This window comes from Oryctolagus cuniculus, chromosome 11 (genome assembly GCF_964237555.1).
Source record: "Oryctolagus cuniculus chromosome 11, mOryCun1.1, whole genome shotgun sequence".
Lineage (NCBI taxonomy): Eukaryota > Metazoa > Chordata > Mammalia > Lagomorpha > Leporidae > Oryctolagus > Oryctolagus cuniculus.
In genome coordinates this window covers 35,510,073-35,527,978 of record NC_091442.1, presented here as the reverse complement: position 1 = coordinate 35,527,978, position 17,906 = coordinate 35,510,073, and the positions used below count along the sequence as shown (strand labels likewise).

The following is a 17,906-nucleotide window of genomic DNA, read 5'->3' as shown; positions in this document are numbered from 1 at the left end:
CTAAAGGTAAAACTCTCAAAAAGACTCTCCAGCTCCTTATCTAAGCAATAGGCCAAAAACTGAGGCTCTAAGGGTTTTGAGATTTCTTATGAGAAACTCTAGTAAGAAAAATATAATGACTCATTTCATAATAATGCCCTTTCTTCCCAAAGTACACATCACAATTCCCACATCCCTAGAGCATGGGCACCCTGGGCAGTTATTGCAACATGGAGAATCTCCCTGCACCAGTGTCCCTGAGTGGACAAGAGAAATGCCAGGCTTGGGGAGTGGGGGGACAGACCTTCCTAGTGCTCAGGGGTGAGGGTGGGATGGGGTGTGGGTGGGAGGGGGTGGTGGTGGCAGCCTAGCTGCACTCGCTGTGCCCTGCACAGGAGGGGAATTACTCCCTTTGTCCTGTCTGATGTGCAACAGCAGTCCCTTTGTGGACTGAGGAGCTCCGGGCAGCTGGCTTCCCTACAGGCTGCAGGAGTCCCTTGGCAGAGCAGTTCCGAATACATACTCGCAGATTTCCTAACAAATTGTCACTTACTCAGGTGGGGAACAAAAAAGGGGACAGAAAGAGTGGGGGGGAAAGGAACCCATGCTCGGGTATCAGCTCCCTCCAATCACTTCTGCAGCCACAGGAAAATGAGTTAAGTAGTTGATTACAGGAAAACAACTGGAATTTCTTGTCCAAGAAACAGCTCCAATATAGCTACTCAGGCAGCCAATTTCTTAGGCCTTGCCCAGTCAGATACTCCTTGAGAATCATTGCTGAGAGACAATGAGATGGATCCTGCCCTTTGGCCAATATCAATGTAAACTGACAAAAGAATTCGAAAGCTTACAGGAAGTTCAAGGAATACTCACAGGGACCCGACATCAGTGACTTTGGGCATTTGAAGCACATAACAAGGAGTAAGAATGCCTTCTTCCCAGCAGAAAACAATTCTGGGAGGGAAGGATTGTTTATTGATCCTTGAATAGCTGAGACAGGCGGCTCCACAGAGGTCAAATATCAATGAGGTTTAAGCTCTAAGACACTTTTGATGGAAAATCAGTGTAGCTGACTTGATGGGCAATTTGCCAAGTGGGTCCTTTACCTGACCTGGATACTGCTCCTTGCAACAAGGCAGAGGAAGTGGTGGAGAGGAGGCCCACAGGTGAACAGGCTAGCAGAGAGGTGCACAGAGCTTATGCCTGGGGGTGAAGTCATTGGTATTGTTGACTGTTCCACTTTCTTTGTGTGTGTGTGTGTGTGTGTGTGTGTGTGTGTGTGTCTGAGAAAGTGTATAGGCAAAGGCACAGACAAAGGGGGGAAAAAGAGCAACCAAACACAAAGAGACTGACTGCAACTAAGGGGAATCACTCAAAACGATGTGAAAGCCTAATGCTGTAAATGGCATTTTACTAACAAGCCAACAGGATCATCTCTTGATGGTGGTACTGCTAGATATTTGACCATTTTAAAGATAAGGAAACTGAACTCACTCATATAAAAGTCTCAGCCTAGTCAACTTTGCAGAATGAAAATTCTCACCATTTAGGAAGTCTTCCAGATTATAAGATTTATATGACAGCAGCTACAGAAAACTTACATCTGTATAAATACCAGGGCCCCTAAGGGGGATAACATTTCATTTGTATTGAGATGTTTCAATTCTCCCTTAATAATTTAAGATACCAAGTATTAATATTACATATCAGATACAAGATATAATTTCTCCTGTATTCCATCTGAAAGCAATAATAGGTTCTGGTACAGTTAATTGCTGTTTTCTTAAACCACAGATCAATTTTTCCCTTGCTCTGAGAATCAGTTAAGCTATATTACATTATAGTCATATGCCAACAGCATTACTACTTTAGGATTTATTAACTTATTAAGATAACTCAACATCCTAGAACATTTTCAAAGGTTAAACTTTTAATACTCTTTGCCAAACCTGTTTCATTTATTTTATGTAATGTGCATATGAAGAGTTTTATTGACGGATGAAGAAGAAATATGAGAGTCACACCGGCTTTTCCAAAGGGCTACTCTGGTCCAAATGAAAGCATTTGCATTTAAAGATGAGTTTTCTGCTCTTTACGTTTCCTGGGTCTCTGTTCGCCCTTTGTAGCCTCTGAAACACTCTTATTATGTATTTGTTTAAGATGAGATAAGAAGCTGGTTTCAGACTATGTGGGCCAAATTTCAAATTTCATATGGATTTAAAAAATAATAAACATCAGGGGTAATTTAATATCCTCATAAATTATTTTAGAAGCATAATAATCATGTCATCCTTCATGGCCGGGTTAATGTCTGCTAGGCTTCTTTAATTCTTGTTTGTGAAAGTTTTAAGTCATCTGTCCAAGAAGTTTGGGCAGAGGCAAGGTCTAGTAGGTTGGGCTGTGACTGCAGCAAGACACACATACAGGCAAGGAGGCTGTCAAGTGTCCGTGTGAAGTTTAAAAGACAACACTGAGAGCTACAATATTCCAAGGAAAATTACTCTGTCCGAATAGAAAACTCCAATGACACAGAAACAGGCCCTGATGGGGCTCAAGACTTGAGAGAGAGAGAGAGAGAGAGAGAGAGCAAGAGCGCGTGTGAGAGTGAGTGAGCATGCGCACACACGCAAACCCTGTCAGCTATGAAATAATTCACTAGGGAGAAGTACTGGTTCTCATGAAAATGCCAGTGATTCACCACCGAATAAAATTCAAAAGCCACTGACCCCAACGATAGCTTCCAGCGGAAATGTGTGCATTTTGCTTCATTTACTTGAAATACTATCAAAGGCACTATCACAGTTTTTGTGATATGTTGCTTTCTCATTTTAAATTGATATGGGAAAGATACTGCTGACCTAATAAAATACTCAAGGGGTCTTCAGGAATGGATAACACGGAACACAAAGATTAATCGATATTACCATGCAAAATAGGAAGGACATTTCAGCAATTGAAAAAACAATAGAATTCTCTTTTTTCCTATTGTTTTATCGTGCCTTAGCGTTTAGGCGGATTTATTTGTTTATAGAAATTTTTCATACGTACCAGTTCTTCCTTCTGACTCACCAAAAGATCATGATTGAATGCAAGCTGACTCACACAGACCACAAATCTGTCAGGGAATACACGGAGTTCTGCATAAAATGAAGAAAATCAAGTTACTAAAGGTGTCAAAACACTGAGAACGCAGAAAAGCCCAGGCAATTTCATTTCACGTTGGCAGTATGCATACATGTAAGGCACATGTGTATCCTCCGCTCCTTCCAGGGTTGCCCATCAACAGGGCTGGGTGAGCGCAAAGCACTAGGGAGAGTGAAGGAGACTGCAGATTGGGCACCTGGCCCCTGGACCACTATATCGCAGGAAACCCCCAGGCAGGGACTTCACAGCCTTCTCCTGTGTCAGTTTTCTGTTTGGGACTCGTATTTGAGAAACAGCATCAACATTTTCTAATGAGTGTGCAGACTGGAGGAGTATTCAGTCAAATCTGAAAAATGTGACCCATCAACAGGTTCACCAGTTTCCATATCAACTCCTTGGTCAGCTGGTCTCACAAAGGTCCTCTATGATGTAGGGCAAACTCTCAGGCTATGAAACAGCAGCTTCTCTTAGAATTTAATTAACAAACTATTTGGGAAATGGTTAAAGACACAGTAAGGATGATATAACCACACCATAGTCATAGTACTCTATTATTACAGCATCTTAAAGCAAAACCACTGACTTCCGAGTGGGGATGGCTAAACGAGTCACAGGACGGCACTCCTAATCACTCAGTGAGAGGAATACAAATGGTAATGCCATCTGAATCCCTCCTCTTATGTCATCCATCCGTTTGTCCATTCATTCATTCACCTGCTCCTGCCTACCCCAGGAATCACGTTCAACCAGTGCTAACAGTGGGCAGGGTCTTCTTTGTTATAGTTGGTTGTATTGCTTGAATCTTTGAAAAACATTTAAAAATTTTTATTATGATGAATTTTAATTTGTTTTTTAACAGATTCAATGTGTTTTGTAGACACAATTCTAAGAACACAATATTTCCTTTCTCCCTTCTTCCCCCTCTTTCCTTCCCACTCTCCTTCCTCCTATCTTGTTTTTTATTTTTGAGATAATATGTTAAATTTACATTACAGTAAAAAGCCTTACTTCACTGAATAAGAAGCTTAACAAGTAAAAAGCAAAAGGACCCTGATTCAGTGGGATTATAGACAATGGCTATAAACAATAGTTGAGCGGAAAAATGACCATCTCACCCATATATAGTAAATTTTCAAGTAATCACGGATCATTAAAACTATAGTAGTATATCCTTCTTAACCACAGGTAAGAACGTAGAAAACAAAGTTTTACAAAACTATATTTGCAGCAATACTGAAACACACAGACATCTTTTTCTTCTTCTTTCATTTGTTTTTAAAATTTTAGCTCCCACATATAAGAGAGAACATGAAATATTTATCTTTCTTGTTTTAGCTTATTTCACTCAACATGATGTCCTCCAGTTGTATACATTTGGCTGCAAATGGTAGACCTTCACTCTTTTTTATTTGCTTGAAAATTTTAGAAAAAGTTTACTTACTGGGGTGGGTGCTGTGGTGCTTAAGCTTAAGCTGCTGCTTGTAATGTCTTTATCCTATAATGAGGTGCCAGTTTGAGTTTGGTTACTTCATGCTTCTGGTCCAGCTTCCTGCTTATATACTTGGGAGGCAGTACATGAAGGCCCAAGTACTTGGCTAATTGAGTTCTTACCACCTACATGGGAGACTCAGTTGGAGTTACTGGCTCCTGGCTTTGGACTGGTCCAGCTATGGCTATTGTGGGCATTTAGGGAGTGAATCAGCAGATGGAAGATCTGTCTTTCCCTTTCTATCACTCTGCCTTTCAAATAACTAAATATTTATTTCATCTTATTTGAAAGGCAGAGAGAGGGATAGACAGACAGACACAAAGAGACGCTCCTATCAGCTGGTTCACTTCTCTAATACATGCAACAGCCAGGTCTGGACCAGGACAAAGTCAGGAATCCTGAGCTCCATCAGGCAGCAGTAGTCCCAGCATTGAGGCCATCTTCTACTTCCTTTCAGGTGCATTAGCAGAAAGCTGGATCAGAAGTGGAGAAATCAGGATATGAACCAGACACACCTATATGTAAAGTGGGCATCGTAAGCAGTGACTAAGCTGTTCTGCTATTTTTCTAATTTATATTTTTATAATCCCTGCTTGAATATTTTTATAATATATACATTTCATATCTGAGATGGAAATAAACTCATTTGTCTAGAAGAATAAACTTCTTTATTTTTTAAAGATTTATTTATTTGAAAATCAGAGTTACACAGAGAGGAGAGGCAGAGAGAGAGAGAGATCTTCCATCTACTGGTTCACTCCCCAGTTGACTGCAACAGCTGGAGTTGCACCAATCTGAAGCCAGGAGCCAGGAGCCCCTGCCAGGTCTCCCACGAGGATGCAGGGGCCCAAGGACTTGGGCCATCTTCTACTGCTTTCCCAGGCCATGGCAGAGAGCTAGATTGGAAGCGGAGCTGCCAGGACTCAAACTGGTGCCCATATGGGATGCTGGCACTGCAGGTGGTGGCTTTACCTGTTATACCACAGTGCCAGCCCCTGAACTTTCTTAAAACATAAAGTTATGACCAGGTACATGAAGGCTTTTACAGAGAGTACATACGAGGCTACAGACTGCAGTAATCATGTGTCTCCACCTGATGCACTCAGGAGCTAAGAATGAGTGCATCAGGGCTGACATTTGGCATAGTGGGTAAAGCTGCCTCCTGTGACACCAGCATCCCATATGGGCACTGGTTCATGTCCTGGCTGCTCTACTTCTGATCCAGCTCCTTGCTAATGGCCTGGGAAAAGCAGCAGAAGATGGCCCAAGTATTTGGGCCCCTGCTACCCATGTGGGAGACCTGGAAGAAGCCCCTGGTTCCTGGCTTTGGCCTGGCCCAGCCCTGACCACTGCAGCTATCTGGGGAGTGAACCAGCTGATGAAAGGGTTCTCTGACTCTCACTCTCTGTGTAACTCTTTCAATAAAAAAATCTTAAGAAAAAAAAGAACGAATTATGATTATGATTATGCAGATGCACAATTTAAACAGTTAACAACTTACATTAAATTGGCCAGGTTAGATTAAGCCAAAAGGCCTAATGATCTGATCTGCTGTCCTAGTACCAGCTCTCTTTACCCCTGGATAGCTAACTGCTGTCTCCTTGGTGGTCACTCTCCCTCTTCCAATTCATCCAAATCAGCACAACAAGTTAACAGTTCAAATACAGGTTTACCGACTCCACCCAAAAGTCTATCACGGCTCCCCAGTGCCCAACATGGGAGGTACAAACATCAAAACCCGCTGTGAGTGGGCCTAGCTTATTGTCCTGTCATATCCCCAGCTTCAGGTGGGGAAACTGGGTGTGCTTGAACCATGACTCAATGTGGATGGATCTGGCTATAAGACTAAGGATGGACTTTGAAAAGCCAGAAGAACCAAATTATCAAGGTAGATAATATTTATTCATTAGTTCTTAAAATGCCTAACATAGACAAGGGGTAAGCAGCCTGCTTTCCACTTTATGGAAGGGGGAAGTGAACCAAAGAACTCATTATTTTTCCACCTGTCCTCAACAAAAATCAGAAAACTAAAACACAGCAGTTCATTAGTGAATCAGAATTAGAATGCAAAATTGTCAGTTCTTTCAAAAAAAATTCCATGTTTTGTATTCCCATTTCTTCCTCTGCAAAATAAAAATGCTAGAATGGTAGCTTTTTAAACATTTGGTGGCAGGAATTGGGCAGAAAGCAACTCCTACACCCATTTACTCTGCTTAGGTCATAACAGTTATTTTAATATTTAACATAGATTATAGATTTAGGTAATGACAGTTCCTATCACGAAGGATAGCTGGGTTGTATTTTAACAGACACAGTTAGCTGACTTCTTTTACTAAGAGAGTTGAACAGAGTGGAAGGCCCTATTAAGAGAGTAATATATTTGAGTAACACTTAAGAAAGTGTTGATAATTGTGAAGATTCTACAAGCAAACCTCCATGGAGTTAATTTTTAGACCCTGGTTCTTATCTTACACCCAGAATGAAACGGTCTAAGGAAGCTGAGCTACATTTTCTTTCCAGTGTTCAGATCAACTCCAAGGATAGTCATTAGCTTCTGACTTTATTGTTGTTGGCTGGACAAATCTGACATCATTTCCCCAGTGGACATCTTGACTTGGGGAAGTTGGGGGTAGGGAGGACTGGCCTCAGCGCATACCTAGGGAAGGCTCTGCCAGATCTGGACTGGGAAAGTGTTCTCATATGCAAGTTGCTCTGTACCCCAGGGCCTTGGTGTGCACTGACAACCATGAAACTCTGGAAACCCAACGAAAGTGCCCAGATGCATCAGCAAAGGAAAGCACAGTGTGGCCCTGCTCACTGTTCTCCAAGAAGCAGTAAGCAGTACAAGCTGTGTGGCGGGGAAACCACGAATGTTTGGAAACACTCAATGACACGAAAGCAATGAAGCAAGTAGGAGTTTGCATCCCTTCACTTCCCTCCCTTCTCTAGGGCAGGCTGCTTGTGTGAAGTGATCCAAGGGCTCAGCTTCTCACCAGAATTCCGTGAGCCTCTGATGCAGCGCAGACGTATCCCTCTCTTGAGGAAATAGGCTGTGATCTGAAAGCCATAACCTGAAAAAAATGAAAGAGGACATCCTTAGGTTGTAAGTTCCTTTACCACGGAACCCCAGGGGCCCGGCCCAGCGTGTAGTAGGCACTTAAAGATTACTTAGCAAAGCAAAGACTCAATAGAGGCAAGGGTGAACACTATTTCTCGGCTCCTCCAGGAGGCCTGGTCCTAACACCTGGCATGGTCCCTAGCTCCTGAAGTGACTCAGTCACTCCACCTGTAAAATGGAATAAACGAGGAGGTGTAATACGCCTGAAAATCTGTGCTTTCAGATGGGATGATTAATTCAGTCTGAGCTGGTGCACAGAACTTGGCCACCTTCTGCTAGCCAATGCTAATTAGCACATGAAAAGAATCATTTAACACCTATTTGAAGATGCATGTATCTTGTCTGTAAGTAAGTTACTCTAATTCAAGTAGAGCCAAGTCTTTATATAGAATAAGATAAAAAGAAATATGACATGAGTAAAAAAGAAATTCCCCCAGTCACCAGAACGGCCTACATGAAAGAAGAGCCCAGAGTGTTGGCAGACTGTAGCACGGCTGGGACTTTCATGCACTACTAGGAGCACAAGTCGCTACTACCAATGTGAAAAAGGGCTGAGTACGAAGCAGGCACCTAGAGTGCTCAGAACAGCACTCTTCACAATCATCTCAAACTGGGACAAATGCAAACATTCATCAGCCAACGTTTTTCAAAATAAGGATACAGTCAGCAGTGAAATACTATGTCATTCCTAAAATACGAATGAGCTACAACGGCAAGCAATGACAGAACTAAACCTCAGACACATCATGCTAAGTGAAAGAAGCCTGGCCCCAAGGCTTCTGTGAAGATGTGAGACACTATCATTCATCTTACAGGATTCACAGAAAGGACCAGGGTAACTCTTTCCTCCTGCCCTTGCCTTCGCCCTTGCCCTCTCTCTCTCATTCTCTCTTCCAGCTTCCCTAGAGGTCTAAACTGTCCTGTCCATGACTTTCCTGGAAAAGACAAAATAAGACTGTTCCCAGTTAACACAGTCAAGTATTTGGTGGAAGAATGGGAGGTGAAGGACCACCTGAGACGGGGGGCAGAGGGGGGTGGGTCTCGAGGTACTGAGATGACGTCAGGAAATCACTAGCTCCCTGAAACAATATTTTATTCATGAAATTGGAGGCGGCAAGAGTTGAAATAAGTGATCTCCAGGCCATCAGATCCCCTCAGCACCCAACTCCATGACTATGATCGTTCTGAAATAATGTGAACATATGGGACTGGTGATGTGGCGTAACTGGTTAGGCCACCCCTTGCAATGCCAACATCCCATACGGGCACAGGGCTGAGTCCCAGCTGTTCCACTTCTGATCCAGCTCCCTACTATGGTACCTGGTAAAACAATGGAAGATGGTTCAAATCCTTGGGCCCCTGCAGCCATATGGGAGACCTGGATGAAGCTCCAGGCTCTTGGCTTCAGCCTGGCCCAGGCTAGGCTGTTGCAGCCATTTGGGGAGTGAACCAGCATATGGAAGATCTCTCTAACTGTAACTCTGCCTTTCAAATAAATAAGTCCTCAAAAAAGAATAAATAAAGAAATAATGTGTACATAAAGGACAACATATTAAAAGTTCCCGCTTTCACATTCAGTATTTTGCTAACACTCCTGCAGAAAGATCCAGGACATCAGTGAGTAGAGACTTTGACGCTCTGTCTAAACAAGTTACTGCTCTGACAGCACAATTGCTTTGGTCACGCGGATTGTGAAATAAGTGACATCTATGAAAGGCTAATCTCCAGATTTACTGAGATGAAATATATTTTTTTCCTAACACTCTTGAAAATGCACTGCATTATGGTCATGTGGCTTTCTTCTGCTTAAAATGTCAAACAAAATGTGCACATTATTGGCATTACTCTGGGAGCTTTAAAACAAATGTTTCATTCCTTAGGTCACTGAGAGAGTGGAAGTCACTTCTCCAGCTGTTTATTTGTCCTACTGCTGGGGGCGGGGGGACTGTAACAGAATCGTCTTTAGCAATTTGGGACTCACAAACACACATTACAAAACTTAAAAGTGGTTTTTCAAGTCATGATTTATAATGTTTTCTCTGAAAGGGTTGAACAACCACAACAAAACCTATGCAACATTGAACAAAGTCATTGTTTTTACTTGTCGACAATTCTAAATGATTAAGATTCAGATGGTATTTTCAAAATTTCAAAAATCTTCTTCCTGTGCAAATTTCCAGCAGTAAAATGTTATCAGGAAGAAGCTAAACCTGAAGTTGACCATGAAAGCTACAGCTTTGAGTTCAGGAAGCCTGGTATCTGGAGATACCACTTCAGTGATAAATCCTACTTGGCCTGGTCAACAATGAAGTCTCAATATGACACCTTCCCCTATAGAAAAAGAAAACAGTAAAAGGTAGATTCCTAATGATTTATCACTTAAGTTACTAGGGGAAATGAGTTTACTAAACCTTGCTTCCTACGCCCCCTCCCCCACCCCAAGGCCAGGAGCATGCCAAAGCAAATCACTCCTGAACCAGCATCTAGTTGTTAGTGGTTTCAAGAGAAAATAGTAATCCGGTCTCATAGCACCTGCAAACTAACTGGCAAATTCAACACGGAAGAGAGATCTGCAGCTGCTTAGTTCCAATTCCATTGGTCATATCAAAGTTTAGTGTTTAAAGAGAAGCTTGAAGAGAGATTAAACACACTAGGAACTTGTGTCAGTTCTCATGGCAAATCAAATCCATACATAAACAAAAAATGACTGTTGCTGAAACCTCAGGGAGATGTATTTCATTTGTGCATGGATAACAGGCAGTGACAAAGACCACATTCGCATCCCTGCTCTCCATGAAATCCACTTCATAGCGCTCAGCAGCCCACTGCGATTCTGTATGTGCCCAGGGCTATGGTAAACCTTCTCCTCTCTTGGAAGCTAACCCACCTTCCAAAGAATCCAGGAGGCCCTTTGCTTTCCTGACTCGGGGTACCAACTCCCAGCTCGTAACACTGGTGTTCTAAATCCTCAAAACCTGAGTCAGGAGGACAGTGGAGGGAAAAGAAGCAGTAAATTTTGCATCTGAAAACTACCTGACAATGGCATTCAAAATTATGAGGCACTTGCAAATCATGCGTAAGTATGCCTGTTTTCTCATAGGCTGTTACGGTCCTTTTAAATCTGAGAGGGCTGTTTTTAGACATAGGAAGAGATGGGGGAGAGGGAGGGTGACTTTGTAAGAAAAGTATCTTCCCACCAGGAACCTTCAGGTGTGGGCATTTCCACAAATAATTCAAGTTTCTCTTTTTTTTTTTTTTTTTTTTTTTGACAGGCAGAGTGGATAGTGAGAGAGAGAGACAGAGAGAAAGGTCTTCCTTTTGCCGTTGGTTCACCCTCCAATGGCTGCCGGGGCCGGTGCACCATGCTGATTGGAAGGCAGGAGCCAGGTGCTTCTCCTGGTCTCCCATGGAGTGCAGGGCCCAAGCACTTGGCCATCCTCCACTGCACTCCCGGCCATAGCAGAGAGCTGGCCTGGAAGAGGGGCAACCGGGACAGAATCCGGCGCCCCGACTGGGACTAGAACCTGGTGTGCCAGCGCCGCAGGCGGAGGATTAGCCTATTGAGCCATGGCGCCGGCTTCATGTTTCTAAATTGCCTAACATCATGGGATCCTCTCTGCTTGGCCTCCAAGCAGCCCGAAGTCTCCAGTCCCCCTCGGCCTCTTGCCTGCTGCACTTTTTTGAGAGTAGCTTCCTGTCTCTCTCTCCTTCAACCACCTCCAAACCCTCAATGAAAATGATTTGTTCCCACAATAACTTTCTTCTGGCTCACCTGGTTGTTTGCCAAAGAATATTAAGTCTCTGAGATAAAAAGGGGGAGTGTCCAATAATAGTTTATGATAGGAAGGACAAACGGGAGTTCTGCTACTATTTTATTTCATACTAAATTATTAACTGCTGGGGCTGGCGCTGTATCCTAGTAGGCGAAGCTTTTGCCTGAGGCGCCTGCATCCCACATGAGCACCAGTTCATGTCCTAGCTGTTCCTTTTCTGATCCAGCTCTCTGCTATGGCCTGGAAAGCAGTAGAAGATGGCCCAAGTCCTTGGGCCTCTGCACCTGTGTGGGAGACTTGGAAGACACTCTTGGCTTTGGATCGGCCTAGCTCTTGCTGTTGCAGCCATTTGGGGAGTGAACCAGAGGATGAAAGATCTCTGTCTCTTTCTGTAACTCTACCTCTCCAATAAAATCTTTTAAAAAAATTAATTGTTCCAAAATAGCTTTATTAGAAACTGGAGACTTCACATGTAGACAAAAATTACAATTCAAAAAAAATAGTCAAGCATGAATTGAACAAATTCCATCCTAGCTTAGCAAGGCAGTAAACTACTTATTGTGCTCTAATGAATAATGTGTTTAAGGGAGTGGTCATTTATTTAGGGTGCTGTAGTTCACAGTCCCCAGATGCTGACAGCAAATCCCCAACAGAGTTCTTACTTTCAAAGTATCCAGCCTCACTTTTTGCTCTCAGTGGACTCATGGCCAAGGTGCCTGGAGCAGCCCCCGACTGCCAAAGAGAAACCTGTGGTGGAAAGAAAGCCCTCTGCCATGGCTCCTCTAGGACCTTTCACAGGGCGCCTGGAAAAGTGCCTCTGTGTGGCCTGCTGACCACTGGGAAGGCCTGGCAGGTGCACACTGTTGCACAGGGGCCTCCAGCCATCATGTACAGCGCTCTCCTCCAGCAAAACCTTCTCCCCAGCCACAAGGCAGGCTCAGGAAGACCTACCATGCCCCACAGTACTTCCCTCCCTGAGCTGACAGCTTTATTGGCATCATCATGCAATCATGAAAACAATCCAGACATTCAAAAATGTAGAAAAATAGTGCCACAAACACCCCAAAACCCTCAATCTGGATTCAATGATGGTTAAGATTTTGCTGCTTCATATCCAAACAATTGTATTTGCTAAATCATTTCAAAACAAATTAGACAATATAAAACTTTATTTCTAAAAATGTGAGTGTAGACTTCCAAACAGTAAGGAGATTCCTGTCACCAAAAAAGTATTGCTGCAATACAGCAAAACATTATTGCTCAAACTAGTACATATTTAGATACATCCAACTGTCCCAAATCTGTATCTCAGATTTTCTCTCAAATTGGAATCCAATCAAAGGTCATGAATTTTGAGATGTATTCCTTTTTTTAAAATATTTATTTATATGAAAGTCAGAATTACAGAGAGAGAAGGGGAGACAAATCTTCCATCTGCTGATTCACTCCCAAATAGCGCCAGGGTTGGGCCAGACTGAAGCTAGGAGCCTAGAATTTCATCCAGGTCTCCTATGTGGGTGCAGGGGCCCAAGTACTTGGATCAGTCTTCCACTGTTTTCCCAGGTGCATTAGCAGGGAGCTGGATAGGAAGTGGAGCAGTTAGGAAACGAACATGCACCCATATGGGATGTCAGTGTCCCAGGCGATAGCATAACTTGTTAGGCCACAATGCTGGTCACGTCTTCTTTTCCTTTAATCTAAAGCAGTTTTCTCTTCTCTTTTTCCTAACAATGAGATTTTAAAGAGTTTGGGCTAGTTATCTTATGGAACAATCCTCATTCTAGATTTCAACTTTTTAAAAATCTCAATTGACTTGATACAAATTTTAATCTGTATGCTCTTTAAGAATATCAGCCATTTATCACTTTTGATTTCTCCTTCAATTGCTATAGCAAAGTACAGGTTCAAATGAAAGCTGTATTTATAATTCAAAATCTAGAATACAGATGATTTGAAGATTTAGTTCTAAAGGTAATTTCAAAGAAATCCAATTTAAAACTTATAGATGCTCAAAATTTTGGCACAGGCAAGCTTACTTAAGGGAGTTAGACAGTGGTCTTCTATTTGTTTTAAGAAGGGTATTGGTTTCAATCAGACTACTGTGCGTTAACCCAGAAGTGGCTCTGTATGGCGTGCCAGTTCAGACATGCAACTGTTCAGTCTGAAGTCATGAGTCAGTTCTCATTCTCCACCTGAAAACTTGGTTGCAGTTTAATAAGAGGGTAGGAAAAATGAGGCTAATATCTACCAAGTTTTGACAATGCTTTGTGTGCTAGACTCCATCAGGAACATAGAACATAAATGATGGAAAATGATCTGTTTTGTAGCTGTTTCACTCAAGGAAAATGAAGTCATAACTTATTACTCCCGAAACCGGGTGCATCTGCAATATTATACCCATCCTTATCCGGAGGTCTAGGGCAGAAAAGGTAGAGAAATCATGAGTCCGACACTGTCACTTAAAACATGAAGAGTCCAAGTCTGAGATGAGGCCCTTGGAAGAACCTCGTGTGGGCCCTTTGAAACAAGTTGCAGGCCCAAGTGTGACCTTTACTATTGCTGGTGATGTGTGGGACTGAAGAAAGGGGTTGTTCTGTGGGAACCAAAAACCAAGAGTCCTGTCATAAGTTTAAGAATACACACACAGGATCCTAATCTAAGACCACAGTTGGGAAACAATTTGGGTGGGTAAGTTGGATATTTGGCCCTTGGCTAAAAATTTTACTTATTACCCAAGACATTTAAAGACTCCAAGAAGGTTCCCTTGAGATAACATTTCATGTCCTTAAATAAGGACAGTACTAGACTCTGAGTCACAATACAGCTATGTCTGTTTGATGCCAAAACAAATGGGGCAAACTGGTTAGTTTCATGAAAAAAAAATTGTGAATAAAATAATTTGTTATCAAATTTATTTAGAAAAAACTTATTTTCTACCTGTCGTCTGTTGACTGTATAGGTTATACCAGAGCCACATGGGCTGTTAATTTTATCTGTGGAATCCACCAAAGATTGTTAACATTGAAAGAGAAAGCTTCTTGTGGCAGACAAAAATTAGAATAAAACAAATTGAGAAATTATCGCCTCAGATTTCTACTCCGAACTACTTTCTCACTTTCTGTTTATATAAAAATATGCCCTCGACGTTAAAAATGAAAAGTATGTTTAGATAATATGCAAGCAGAGATGAAATGATACTCAAAACTATGGTTCCCACAATCGTAATTCTGCCAGACCATGCACAATGATGAAAATGATATAATACTGTGTACTTATAAAACTCAATGTTCTCGACAAAAACTCTTCACTCATCTTTAAATAACCACGCTTAAAAGAAACACAGATTTTTAATAAATCTTCCAAATGGGGTAGCTTGTTAACTCTTCAAGCAGGCCCTCGGCAGCAGCCTGTGCCTGGGGAGCAGGCCAGACGAAGCCAGCCGCCGGGGCCTCCCCGGGGCCAGTCCAAGTCTGAGCCTCGACAGCCGTGTGCAGTGGGAACTCAGGAACCACTGGGCTGCGCTAGCAGGATCTTGGCATCGCAGGCAAGAAACCACCCTGAGAAGTCCTCTACGCTCACTTCCACTGGGCAGTCGGGACCATCTTTTTTCAAAAGACAATACCAAAAATGTCGAAAATGCCATGCCACTCCCACCCATGTGCAACTCAACTCTGCCTTCAGCACTTGGACCCACGGGCCGGATTCGATGTGAAGGGGCAAGACAGGCACTGAGGGCAGGGTCTGGTTCTGGCAGGAAGACCTGGAGGGAGCTCAGAGTCACATTAGGGCGGACAGTAGTGGCTCAGCGCCAGCCCTCAGTTGCCATTAGATGTGCCATGAGGCCACATGTTGGGCCTTTCCTGAAAAGCTGGAAATCCAAATTTTCCCTCGAATTTTCTCGAACTCTAAATGAATTTAAACTTTTCAAATATGCTGTGCAGTGCAAATAAAACGTTTGAGGTCTCATGCAGCCTCAAGCTGCCAGCTCGCACTCTCTCATGTAAATTCCTCACACTTGAAGTCTCTTTTTTGTGTCTTCTGCAGAGCAGAGCTGAAAGAGAGTGAGCTGTTCCCAAATGCTGGGAGACAGGTATTCAGTTTCAATTCAGCCATTTATTCTAAGCTAAAGAAACCCAGGTCCTTAACCTCACTACACAGGGCATGTTTTTCCATGTTTAAATCATCTTTCTGACTCTTTTAAGTCCTGACATTAAGGATATTCAGTTAAGGGTTTGACTCAATGTGGGGGAAAATGGAAAGATTATACAATTTTAGAAATTATTAATTGCATGAATGTGTGGGATTTGTATTAAAAAAAAAACACAAAACTTCCATTAATAAAGAAACGACTTGAAAAGATTGAGTAACATGCTATGTTCTCTATTGGAAGGGCTAACCTCAAAGATGTGAATTGTTCCCATATTTATTTACTTAACAAGTATGTACTGAGTGCCTATTATGTAGCAGACAATTCCAGTCAAAATCACAATGAAATTGTTATTTTTGTGTGTGTGTGTGAGGGGAGGAGGTAGCTTGGAAGTTGCCAAAAATAACTCTGAAGTTAATCTAGATGAATAATCAAGTAAGAAGAGTTGGAAAAATTCAAAATGAAAAGTATTTTTTTAAATTAAAAGTAAAATGTATGATTTAGAATACAATTAAAAATAATATATTCTTAATAATTCTTTAAACATATAGACAAAAGCAAGGTGTAAAGAAAAAGTTAAACAACTTGCCTACCCAGAGATGTGATCAGTTAAAAATTTGTTTTTATGCAATCTCATGGGTAAGAATTGAATATTTAGAAGAAGGTTGGCAATGATCCCAGTGCCATTCTGTCACACATAGGCCTCTCTGAGTTATTTTATTCTGTTAGTTGATCAGTCAGTACCCCCTCTGGTAACCAGCTAACCTTTATTTAACATATTTTGATCTAGTAGGCCAAGTTCCTCTCCTGATCCTTTGAACAGTATTCCTTAAAAACCTGGAGGTTTTCTTACCTTTTATCCTTTCATTTAGCTCATCAAGTTGCATGAAAAACTCCATGAAGAGTTTGATGTGAAAGACTTTGAATCTAAAGCTCAGTTTGGAGAAAACCATACACCTGTATCTTTGTGTTAATGAGACTTCTTACGCATTTAACACTGTAAATCTCCCAATTCTGTTCAGAAACAATGTTTTTCAATAAAATCAAAATTTCTCAACATAAATTTTTGGTACTTTATTGAGCTATGTTTTTATTGTTGCAATTACAAATGTTAACTCTGAAAAATTATATTTTCCAACTGACTTCTACAGATTGTCAGCTGAAAAGCCTATTAAACTCTTTACCCAGCTTTACTGAGATACAATTAACAAAAATTGTAGATATTTAAATAACACAATGTGATGATCTGATACATGTACACATTGTGAAATGATTACCATAATCAATTAACACATCAATGCAGCACCTCATATAGCTGGTATTTTTTTTTCTTGTAGTGAGAAATGATCTACTCTTTTACCAAATTTCAAGTGTTAACTGCAGTTGATCCCTGACTTAAAACACTTGGACAAGTTTTTGACATTAGGATAGTGGGAAAACCATACACACTGCATAGAAACTACAATTTAATGGTGATCTCTCCTGTGATGCTGGACAGTGGCAGGGAGTCGCAGCTCCCAGCCAGCCATGAGCTCACCAGGGGAACTGACACACTGGAGTGTACTGTGCCCTTATGCTGGGATGTTCAGTAGGTTACGTGCAGCAAAGACATTTTCAGCTTAGGAAATTTTCAGTTTTATCAGTATGTAGGACTCCCATGTAAGTCAACGAATATCTGTATAGTCACCATGCATTACATCAGATCCCCAGAATTCAACCATAACTCAAAGTTTCTGGGCTTGTGCTGTGGCGCAGTGGGTAAAGCCGCCACCTGCTATGCTGGCATCCCATATGGGTGCCGGTTGAGTCCTGGCTGCTCTGTTTTCGATCCAGCTCTCTGGCCTGGGAAAGCAGAAGATGGCCCAAGTCCTTGGGCCCCTGCACCTGCATGTGAGACCCGGAGGAAGCTCCTGGCTCCTGGCTTTGGATCACCACAGCTCTGGCCATGGCGGCCATCTGAGGAGTGAACAAGCAGATGGAAGACCTCTCTCTCTCTGCTTCTGCCTCTCTGTAACTCTGCCTTTCAAATAAATAAATAAATCTTAAAAAAAAAATAAAAGTTTCTACCCTTTGACTAATACTCATATTCCCTCTTCCTTCACTTCTCTCCACCTGCAGCTGGCCTCTGTCCCCAGCCCTGCCCATAGCAAGTACAATCTTAATCTGTTTGAGTTCAGCTTTTTCAGATCCCACATGTAAGAGATCATACAGTAGTTTTGTCTTTCTGTGTCTGGCTTATTTCACTTAGCATAATGC

At 42.1% G+C, this 17,906-nt stretch overlaps 1 protein-coding gene across 1 annotated transcript in view; it reads right to left on the bottom strand.

The window, feature by feature from the left end:
* The window catches only part of SLX4IP (SLX4 interacting protein), a 195,704-nt gene that overhangs the window by 18,152 nt on the left and 159,646 nt on the right, over positions 1–17,906 (bottom strand). The window contains 2 exon segments of the mRNA XM_008256377.4: positions 3,028–3,116; positions 7,606–7,683. Coding sequence (XP_008254599.2) covers positions 3,028–3,116; positions 7,606–7,683 — 167 coding nt within the window.